Consider the following 11,915-nt stretch of genomic DNA (forward strand, 5'->3'; position numbering starts at 1 on the left):
CAAAAACTCTAGAAACTAAATAATAAAGAAAATTATAATTAAAGCTATAATTAAATAATTATAATTAAATTATAATTAATGTCTTACATGTTAAATAATATTGATTCAACAAAACTAGTAGTCTGCTAATCGATGTGTTTGTAGGTATGCACAAAGCTACACAATGGGCTATCTGTGCTCTGCCCACCACGGATATCGAAACCCGGTTTCCAGCGTTGTATGTCCGCAGACATACCGCTGTGCCACGACGTGTGAGTAACACAAAATGATCTAAGATATCTTTAGAATACTTTTACATGAACTGATAAACTAATTTTGGTTTGGTGTGACGTGCAAACCTCTTCTTTTGGTAGCATGGGGATCGAACCTTGAGTTTTAGCATTGTAAGCTTTTACGCCCGTCGCTGAGGGAGGGGTCTAAAAAAAGCTGTTAGTTTTGTACAGTATTTCTGGAATTTGAGTGAAAAGTTTAATCAAGTACAAAAACGAAAAATTTTAAAAGTTGCACAGCAGTAAAATAAAAAAAGAAATAAAACATTGAAATTCCAAATAGGCTCAGATATATATATATATCCGAAAACACTGGAAATTTTAAAAATTAGATAAATAAGATATTTTTGAAGGCTGTTTATTATATTTGGTGAAATGATTTAAGGCGAATTTTTCCTACATTTTTTATTTTATTTTTATTTTGCAGGTTATATCTAATTCCAAAGTCAATTGCCTGAGTTGTGCTTATAGAAAAGGTTTCTTCTTTCATCAAAATTGGGCTTTTATATTCATCAACGAAACTTTTCAACGCTTTAGAGGAAGAAAAGAAAACATAAATTTATTAAATTATGGGTTTCTCACTCTGTTTGGGCGAACCGTCGCACAATTCAAGGAAAAAAAACAAACAAACAGCATTCAAATTCCCTGTATATTAATGGATAAAAAAAAAGCGACTATTTAGAAATCGAGTCACGTAAATTGCATTTTGCTTTCTCAAAAGAACGAATCCAAATAGTACCTCGGTGTGACAGCGATAAGTTTAAGGACTTATAACGCTAACATCCACGGTTCGATTCTCCGCGGTAGACACGGCAGATAGTCTAATTTGGTTGTGCTCTAATTCAGACAAACAACCAAAACGAATCCAAATAGTCCCCCGATGGGACATCGGTAAGTTTATGGACTTATAAAGCTAAAATCCGGGGTTAGATTTCCCACTATGGACACAGTAGTTAGTCCAATGTGACTTTGCTCTAAACCAAACCAATTAAACCTATACCTGGTGGTTAAGGCGCTCGATTCGCAACTTACGGGTTCGAATTTCTTCACAAAACATGCTCACTTTTTTTTTCAGCTGTGGGGGCATTATAATGTGACGATCAATCTCACTTTTCGTTGGTAAAGAGTAGCCCAAGAGTTGGCGGTGGGTGATGTGGACTAGTTGTCTATCACTTCAAAATGAGGGACGACTAGTACGGATAACTCTCGAGTAGTTTTGCGCGAAATTCAACAATGCAAGAACTTCCATTGTTCACTGTTTACGTGGTCAATAAATGCAAACGTGTAATTTTTATGATATTTTTAACACGTTTAGCATAAAAACATATTTATAACAAAATAAAAATGTGTGTTTTGTTTTTCATAATAAGGGAAATGATACGCCTCTTAGAGAAATATCTCTATAAATCACCACTAGAGGGACTGCTGAGTTACGCCAATGATATGATTTTTCTACATTTGTCTATTTAAATAGACGTTAGGACTAACATAACTGATTTATTTGCTGTGAATATAAAAGTTATCGACGCACATCAGATTTTCAGACTCGATCAAAAGATCTAAAAGCATAGTTCCAGGAAGGACTAATTAAACATGATATTTCACAAAACGCTGGTTGGTTGATCGCTTTTGTAGCAAACCAATACGGCAAACGCTTTACTGTAACCGATTTAAGCGTAAATAACATATTTTTTATTTAATAACCACTTGTTTTCTCTCAAATCGATTTATAATTCTGTGTATACCATTCTTTAAATTTAGAAGTAGGTCAGAACAGTGAGAAAAGATCGGGAAAGTTCCAATCTTATTTGGATTCATTTTGTTTCTTTGTATTAGAGCAAAACCACATTGGGCTGTCTGCTGTGTCCACCGCCGTAAAACAAAACCCACATTTTAGCGTAGTAACCCCCGTATACTTACCCCTGTCCCTATGGGGTACTATTTGGATCCGTATTGCTTATTTGTATTAGAGCAAAACCACACTGGGTTATCTGATGTTTCCACCGAAGGACTCGCCGGGCTAGAAGTTGAGGAAATAAATATATTTCGACAGATTGCGACAGGTTCATAATTGAAATATGGCACAGTTCCAAACTACAGTTCTGTAAATCTGTTTATAAATTTCAGTAATTTTTAAATATTGAAATTACATTTTAATAGTGTAAATAAATTAAAGTACGCACGTGGCAAGAAATATATCAACCAGTCTTTCCTACACGTTTCAAAAATTGATTATACGCTGTTCTAGCATTAAAGTAATTGAAACCGATGTAGTGAATGAGAAAATACGTTATATGTGTTGTTGCTGTTGCTTTGCATGGTGTCTAATTTGCATAACTGTAATTATATATTGTGGTTAGCGCCTTATAGGCCAAAGCGTGAAAATCACTTCTTATTAAACGCCTCCTAGTGTGAAATAAACTTAAATTACACATGAGTGAAAAGCTGACTGTGTGTATGCAGTTGAACAAATAACTTGGAATTATTTACGAAGGGAAGCGGACAAGTATTAAATTATTGTCTTATCATTTGAGACCTTTTTATACACGGCATAGAAACTTCATGTCACATGTTTGTTGTAAGTTGATTCAACTCAGTTATTGTGTTATAAACCGATTCAACTCAACCTGTTTATTGTAAGCTGATTTAACTCAACCTGTTTGTAGTAAGCTGATTCAACTCAACCATTGTGTTATAAACTGATTCAACTCAACCTGTTTATTGTAAGCTGATTTAACTCAACCTGTTTGTAGTAAGCTGATTCAACTCAACCATTGTGTTATAAACTGATTCAACTTAACCCGTTTGTTGTAAGCCGATTCAACCCAACCATTGTGTTATAAACTGATTCAACTCAACCTGTTTATTGTAAGCCGATTCAACCCAACCATTGTGTTATAAGTTTATTTAACTCAACCATTGTGTTATAAACTGATTCAACCCAACCATTGTGTTATAAGTTGATTCAACTCAGCCATTGTGTTATAAACTGATTCAACTTAACCCGTTTGTTGTAAGCCGATTCAACCCAACCATTGTGTTATAAGTTGATTCAACTCAACCATTGTGTTATAAGTTGATTCAACTTAACCATTGTGTTATAAACTGATTCAACTTAACCCATTTGTTGTAAGCTGATTAAACTCAACCTGTTTATTGTAAGCTGATTCAACTCAACCATTGTGTTATAAGTTGATTCAACTTAACCATAGTGTTATAAACTGATTCAACTTAACCCATTTGTTGTAAGCTGATTAAACTCAACCTGTTTATTGTAAGCTGATTTAACTCAACCATTGTGTTATAAACTGATTCAACTTAACCCGTTTGTTGTAAGCCGATTCAACCCAACCACTGTGTTATAAGTTGATTCAACTTAACCATTGTGTTATAAACTGATTCAACTCAACCTGTTTATTGTAAGCTGATTTAACTCAACCTGTTTGTTGTAAACTGATTCAATTCAGCCATTGTGTTATAAACTGATTCAACTCAACCTATTTGTTGTAAGCTGATTCAACGCAACCATTGTGTTATAAACTGATTCATATCGATCGTTTTGTTGTAGATTGGTTCGAATCAACTTGTTTGTTGAAAACATGTTTCAGGAGAGCTTCAAATTTGAAAAACACTGCGGAAGAAAATCCAGCTATGAAAAAATAAAAATGTTTCTCCATTGTCCATTCACTCACGATTTAACTTTCTCCCCAAAGCCCAGGCCTTGTTACGTAGTTTACTTTATTGGAGAAAGGTTCAAAATCAGAGGAGGCTGATCGAAGAATGATAGATTGGATGTCTAGTCTTCGTTAGTTTCCTGGGTAAGGTTTTTGAATCAGTCAGTTTAAAACGTTTTTTTTTTTTTTGGAAAAGCATGCCCCATACTCCGCCTCCCTGAATAAAATCTTGGACCAGCCACCGAAAATAACCAGAAGTAAGAAAATATACTCCGCCTCCCTGAATAAAATCTTGGACCAGCCACCGAAAATAACCAGAAGTAAGAAAATAAAAGATGCCAAACTTAAAACAAAACAAAATTACCCTTTTATACTACGACATAATGGACCAATGTACGGTAAACAAACTTTAGTTAAACAAGTAATTTTACTTGTCAGAGGATATGGTGACCGTAGTGTGTCGAGTGTAATTATAATCACGCTTCTTCACACCATAAAAAATGTGGTACGTATAAACGTTACGGGTTCGGAGCAGCAAGACCTATAGGATGGACAACATCAAGAAGGCTGGTACATCATTAGTGAGTGGCGTAAAAATGATCCCGTGTCTCATCAGTTCCTAGTACGCATAAACGTCGTTCCTGACGTCTTTTTTATTTGTTCCATTGTTTTTAAACATTTTACTCAAGAGGACGGCTGGAATAGAACCACACAACGTTTCTGGAGAAGTCACTTGAACAGATGTGGAATTCAAGAACCGTTAGATGCAAAAATAAAGATAATAACGTGCGTGTATAAGCTGCAGAAATGTACACGTCATCATTAAGTAACTACAACAATTATTTGTGTCAAACTCCATAGAACATTTACACAGTTTAGATACGTATGAAATTTCACTCAAAAAATGATCCTTATTTATTCACAGAAACAGATAACGGACACATACACACATATATATATATTCTTTAGAATAAAAATGTCAACGCATTTTTTCAAGTTACCCTAAGACAAAGATTCTAGTTTCTATCCCCGCAATTGGCACAACACAGATTGTGCAACTTTGCCGTTAACAACAAACAAAACTGATACAAATAAGTAGTTAATAAACCAACCCTGGTGGGAGGCAAGAGTGTACATCTGACCAGAGATCTGAACAAGCCAGCTACTTCTTACCTTCTTCCCATCTTTAATAGGTTTACCAAACACGGAGCCAGATCGTGGATCTGGTTAACTTTTATCCAACGTCACGAGTTTCTTTCACCGGGGCTTAACCTAGTTAATGGACACGTGCTATTTGTTGAGGTCATCGTTTTGTTCTAATGGCTACCTTTAGCGTGATGATGAAGTTGATTGTTGAGGAAATGTTTCAGCCATGCGAATAGAGAGAGAGAGATCAAGATAAGAAACACAGCATAAAGTGAAAATCAAGAGTGATATTGTCTCCTCTCGAGTTTGTTGTCTAAATCTCCAAACATCAAGATTATAAAACAAAAATAAAGAGTTTAAAATTATATTCCCTCTGTAAAAACTCTAGAAGAATAATTAGGACTGCTTTCTAATACGTAGTTATAAATGTGATACACATAAAACGGTGTGTTCTGCACCATGGTTTTAGTAGCTGTTTTATTTAATTGAATTGTACTACACAGTGTTCTATCTAGTTGAATTGTACTACATAGGGTTCTATGTAGTTGAATTGTACAACACAGTGTTTTATCTAGTTGAATTGTACTACATAGGGTTCTGTGTAGTTGAATTGTACTACACAGTGTTCTATCTAGTTGAATTGTACTTCATAGGGTTCTATCTAGTTGAATTGTACTACACAGTGTTCTATCTAGTTGAATTGTACTACACAGTGTTCTATCTAGTTGAATTGTACTACATAGGGTTCTATGTAGTTGAATTGTACTACACAGTGTTCTATCTAGTTGAATTGTTCTACACAGTGTTCTATCTAGTTGAATTGTACTACATAGGGTTCTATGTAGTTGAATTGTACTACACAGTGTTCTATCTAGTTGAATTGTACTACACAGTGTTCTATCTAGTTGAATTGTACTACATAGGGTTCTATGTAGTTGAATTGTACTACACAGTGTTCTATATAGTTGCATTGTACTACACAGTGTTCTATATAGTTGCATTGTACTACACAGTGTTCTATCTAGTTGAATTGTACTACACAGTGTTCTATATAGTTGCATTGTACTACACAGTGTTCTATATAGTTGCATTGTACTACACAGTGTCCTATCTAGAGTTCTAATTGAAGTACTCTATGTAGAGTATTAACCAAGTTTCTTACTTAAGTGTTCTATCTAGTTATTCTATATATAGATTCTATACCGATGGATGAATGAACCTTAATTCATACTTTAGCTTAGATCTGAATACTTTGTGAGTGTATATATGGAAGCCCTTTAGTGGTGAATTCTACATGATCTTACAATACCGTATAATTTATAAACAATTTAAAAAAAAAGATGTACAGTGTTGGACTTTTGCTTCAGTTTCAGATATTCAAATAATAGAAAAAGAAACCCCAAGTTTCCTTCATTACATTGATGGGTAACCATTGTTTCATTACATTGATGGGTAACCATTGTTTCAACACATTGATGGGTCAGCATTGTTTCATTACGTTGATGGCTCAGCAGTGATTCATTGAATTGTTGGGACAGCATTGTTTCATTACATTGACGGGTCAGCATTGTTTCATTACGTTCATTAGTCAACAGTGTTTCATTACGTTGATAGGTCAACAGTGTTTCGTTGCATTGATGGATCACCAACGTTTCGTTACATCGATGGGTCAGCATTGTTTCATTATAATGACGGGTGAACAGAATTCCGTTACATTGATGGGTTAACAGAGTTTTATTTCATTGATGGGTCAGCAGTGCTTTTATTGTTGACTTTTTTTATTGACTTCTATTAAGATGTTGAATGATGTATACTTTGTAAAGTCTGCATGTTAAAATAATCCCTCTATAATACATCTGTTTTTATATAAATATTTCATTTTTTTACTGCCTTATACCAACCATACCTTATTCACTTTGCTCCGATCTGCAAAATCTATAAGTAGATTATATTGAACTTTTGTTTCAATAAACAATAAATCAACTAGGGAAAGTATGTTAATCTTGATTTTAATAGGGAAAGTATGTTAATCTTGATTTTAAATCTTCAACTTCAGTTCTAGTAGTTGATCCAATTTTTTAAAATAAAAATTAGATTGACTTACGCAGCCCCGAAGTAAGACAAACTTGGAGAAAGATAAATAACCTTACTTTACTAATACTGATCCGGGCGGAAGTTCTACTCCTGTTACAGTAAGATATTAACGTCAAATATTTGTCTTTAATGCTAATTAGATGTCTGTTTGCATAGCTACGTACAGGGCAATCTGATGTAGCTTTTTCATACTTCATAAGTTAAAAATAATAATTAACCATGATATCAGTTAGCCTGGGAATACTATAAAAAAAGAGAAAAAAAAAACCGAGATCATGTCACTAAATTCCTTGTTGAATAACTTATTATTAGAAGTCGGATAACCACAATGGCGTCATGATTAATACCATAAAGAAAGCTGCAGGAATTGAATGATTAGGATAAATTATTGCTCTAAACAAACAATGATAAAAGTATTAACAAATTGTATCCAACTTATGTTTTGAATGAACTATGACACAATTAATTATTATAGTCCCAAGAGCTCCCCAGTGGCACAGCGGTATGTCTGCGGACTTACAACGCTAGAATCCGGGTTTCGATACCCGTGGTGGGCAGAGCACAGATAACCCATTATGTAGCTTTGTGCTTAATTAGCAAACAAACAAGCGGTCCCAAGAAGAGACACGAACTCGTGCGTGTGGACTAGTTTTCATTAGTTTGTTACTGGCCGTGTGATAAAACGGAACTATATTAACGTTTGGATCATGTTTTTATTTCAGAGTTTCAAGTAGGCCCTGTAAAAATAAAATTCGAGCTCATACACCTACACCAGTTTTATCCATTTTTAAAATAAACTCTTTTTTTTTCTCTCTCTTTCTCTCTCCTTTGACTCCTCAAACAGTCAGTTTGAATAAATTAGTAGACCTATTTGTCTGATTTCATTTAGCTATCTCCATTTTTTTCTTATGAAATACGATACGTTTCAGTCATAAGACAGGAATTTACCAATTCAGTAATGAGTCTTGTCTAAAGGTAATTCAAACAGATTCTTAAATATTAGCAAAATTAGAGCGTTATCACCACCGGTTCTGTCTGTTAAGTGAATAAAGGATCCCGAAGATAAAAAAAAATGCATTTTTTAACAGTCTCAAGTCAAGAGACGGAGAAGATAAACGTATACTCCACTAAGCAACAATAAGTTAACTTAGCAACTCCAATAATACGTTGTTTTATGGTGATTACAGGGGCTATTGTTGACAAATTTGGGTTAGGGAGACATCCAGAATTGAAGGATTGACCCCCCTTAGGCTTAGCTAGACATTTCTAATTGACGAGCTTGTCTACAGTTTTACGTGGCACAAATTATTTCTCTTTCATTCTATCTGTCTATCCATAACAATGAACTATTAAAATACATTTAAATTGTTTCTAAGTTACCTGTGTATTTTCCTTAGAAATTTATGAATAAAAATATTAAAATCACTACCTGCCAATTACAACAAATTCCTTTTATGAGCTTTATTGTGGCTATAGAGGCATTGTTTCCCTTCTTATAGTCAAACAGCATTACATGCCGAATGTGTGTCTGATCCGGTGCCATCATTATAAGGGATTAAAGTATACCAAACTTTACACATTATATAGGCTACACTAACGTAACGTTTAGGCGGTTCGTTTAACTATTATACGTGATGTACGTTTTTTTTTGGGGGGGGGTGATTAATGAAAGTGTTCCAAAACGCGACATTAAATTCTTGACGACCTAATATGTTACGAGTTAATTACGGTAATGGCTTGATGGGTAGGGGGCGCTCGACTCGTATTATGCGGGTCGCTGGCTCGAATCCTCATCACCAAACATGTTCGCCCTTTCAGCCGTGGAGGCGTTATAACGCCGCGATCAATCCCACTGTTCGTTGCTAAAAGAGTAGTCCAATAGTTGGCGGTGGGTGGTGATGACTAGCTGCCTTCTCTCCAGTCTCTCACTGCTAAATTAGGGACGGATAGCGCAGATAGCCCTCGAGTAGCTTTGTGCGAAATTCAAACCAAAGTGAAGTTGGAGCTGATGTGTGAAATAATGTCCTTGTCTTCTGCTCAACACCTTTTTTTTTATAAATCTATCACAAAATCGTCTGGCGAATGAATAGGTTTAACTAAGATATGTTTGTGGTTTATTAAGAATTTGTTTTATCTAATCAGTTATTATAATTTTGAAGTACTTGTTCAAGGCATACAAAAACTGATATTATACAAATTTTATACATTATATATTAATGGTTGTACTATTGATTTAACTTATATAAAGCATGAAGGCTTAAAGTGGTAGATTCTAATTTAGTTTTTTTTATCGTTAAACTGTTCGCTGTGTATGTAAATAAACAGTTCCATGGTATGTGGTAGAAATAAAACACGATTTTGTTTTTTTTTTTTTTTGCTAAACACTGTATTCTCAAATACACACAAAAACAAACGATATATTATTAGATTTGAAATTATCACCCTAATGGGATTTTCAAGTGAGTTCAGTAAAAACTACGTACATGAAAAACAGACTCATAAAAGTGGATTTTCCAAACAAAAAGGTTTGTGCGCTCTTATTAACACAAGCTTTAGATCTGTGCGTATAGGCGGCGCAGTGTTCGTGAATCAGGTTGCCGGATATCCGCTCCATGTGTCGCCGAAGAAATGTTCCTGCTTCAGGTCCACAATCGTTGGTCACGTGGATGTATTTACAATGCACAAACTCACTAAAGGCACTGTAAATATGTGAAAAAACATAAGTTAAAAGTTTTCACGAGTTGATGAATGAACAACTAAAACAAAAAGAAAAGGAATATGCTCAAAACATCCTAAAAATATTTTTATCGTGTTACGATTGAATAAGAACGAAATTAAAATATACAACAGTGGGGAGCATTGTTGGTTTAGAAGTATGAACAAAGGCTATATTGTTTATAAGACAGCCTCCCCTCCCCCACTACCCAACTTGATGGAAATAAACATTATTTAAACAGTTAATATTTACATCAAAAGGAAAAAAGGTTATGATGAAACGGAACATATTTATAATACAAAACAAACCTTAACCATAAACAGAACAAAGTCGCCAGGGCACGGGCTAAATTGGGGAGTATAAGATGCGTCTTAGTTTTTTTGGGAGTGACTGTGGAAGTAGGACTCACATATCCGTGGGGATACACCGTCTATCAGTTTTAACCTCCTTTCGCAATGCCTCGTATGTAAAGAAAGAGAGTAAAATAGGAATTTAAAAAAAACAACAACTAGAGGGCCACTCGGTAGAACGCATACTTCCACCAAACAGCGCGTTGATCATATTCGGCCCTCAAGGAATACGAACACGGACCATTTTTGGCAGGACGATGAGGAATAACATTCTACGTATGTCCACCACGTGTTATTAAAATCTGATCATTTTTCACTGAGTTATAGAATAAAAATAGTGTGAAAAATCGGTACCCATGTTAACAGCTGGGATGTTTTGGATTTTCGTGACCTTGCTGTGACCTTAACCTTTGACCGTGACCCTCCAAAAAAACAAAATCACTTCTAAGTTTGGTCGTAGTCCAAACGTATACCAACTCTCGTCCAAATCCATTAAGCCGTTTTCGAGAAATCTTGCTGACAAACTCACAAACAAACAAACACATACATACACACAGGGGTGGGTGGTGGAACATAACCTCTTGCCACTTTCGGGGAGAGTAAGATGTGGGTGCTCAAGCCCACAATGTCCCATATCTGTATCGCCTTACACCACTTTCAGATAGTTGTGGGAAGATGGCTGCTTTTAGTTAAAGAGGAATGAAAAATATATTAGTTTGGTATGGTTGTTTAGAGGAAAGCCACATTAGGCTATCTGCTGTGTCCACTGCGGGGAATCGAACCCCAAATTTTAGCGTTTTAAGTCCGTAAACTTACCACTATCCCACCCGTGGGACAAATAAACGAGAAAGAAAGAAATAAGGTCTTATCATTGGGAATGGTGAGTCAGGAAACATTACCTCCTGAAGTTGGCTTTCCAGCTCAAATATATGTAAATTTCATCCATTAGATACTCGTTTCGATAGTCGTGGTGGGCACAGCATAGATAGCCCATTGTGTAGCTTTATGGTTAAACTAGAAACAAACAAAAATGTCATTCATTAGATATCTGGATTAATTAAATTCTTATCTTACCAACAAGTTTTCCGCAGTTCTTCTTCAACGTTTCCTTCTTGTTTCACGTTTTCTGACAACCACAGAGTATGGCGGTAAGTAGGCCCGCACTTCTCTTCATCCATGGAGACGTTTTTAAAACACTTGGCATGAAGCAAATACTCTGAGGACAAGAAGATTTTTAAAAAGTACAATTCTCACCGTGCTCTTATAAACATTGAAACTTTATAAATCACGACAGCCTTTTCACCTCTAATCTAAAATAATAAAGACGCGTAGAATGAGCGTAATAACCGAAATAGCTGACCTGCTAACTCAAATGAATTTTCACCATGATACGTTTGATGAATTTCAGAAATTTTTTGCAATTTAAAATCCTCGAAAAGAAAAAGGTAACCAGTAAATGTATTCACAAAACAAATCTAATAATTAACTGACTTTTAAAGTTTTGTTTTGTACTTTTGATTAAACTTTTTTTTTCTTAACCTAGGACTGGTTAATGTTCACTTAGCAAGATACACAATACTAATGGTTTGTTTGAAGTTAAGCACAAAGATACACAATGGACTATCTGTGCTCTGCCCATCACGGGTATCGAAACCCGGTTTCTAGT

General features: G+C 35.1%; 2 protein-coding genes across 3 annotated transcripts in view; both read right to left on the minus strand.

Annotated features, from left to right (window-relative positions):
- Nucleotides 1–2,304, minus strand: part of LOC111087835 (endocuticle structural glycoprotein SgAbd-1-like) — a 15,842-nt gene extending 13,538 nt beyond the window's left edge. The window contains exon 1 of the mRNA XM_022395914.1: nt 2,190–2,304. The gene's annotated coding sequence lies outside the window, so the exon portion shown is untranslated. The remainder of the gene's footprint in view (nt 1–2,189) is intronic.
- A 7,263-nt stretch (nt 2,305–9,567) lies between these two features.
- Nucleotides 9,568–11,915, minus strand: part of LOC106467728 — an 11,311-nt gene continuing 8,963 nt past the window's right edge. Inside the window, exons 3-4 of one of the 2 annotated variants that reach the window (XM_022395916.1) lie at nt 11,324–11,465; nt 9,568–9,882 (exon numbers count right to left, since the gene is read on the minus strand). In XM_022395916.1, coding sequence (XP_022251624.1) covers nt 9,639–9,882; nt 11,324–11,465 — 386 coding nt within the window. In that variant the 3' untranslated portion in view covers nt 9,568–9,638. The remainder of the gene's footprint in view (nt 9,883–11,323; nt 11,466–11,915) is intronic. The other variant, XM_022395915.1, reaches the window with a different exon arrangement.

This window comes from Limulus polyphemus, unplaced genomic scaffold (assembly GCF_000517525.1).
Source record: "Limulus polyphemus unplaced genomic scaffold, Limulus_polyphemus-2.1.2 Scaffold2720, whole genome shotgun sequence".
Classification (NCBI taxonomy): domain Eukaryota; kingdom Metazoa; phylum Arthropoda; class Merostomata; order Xiphosura; family Limulidae; genus Limulus; species Limulus polyphemus.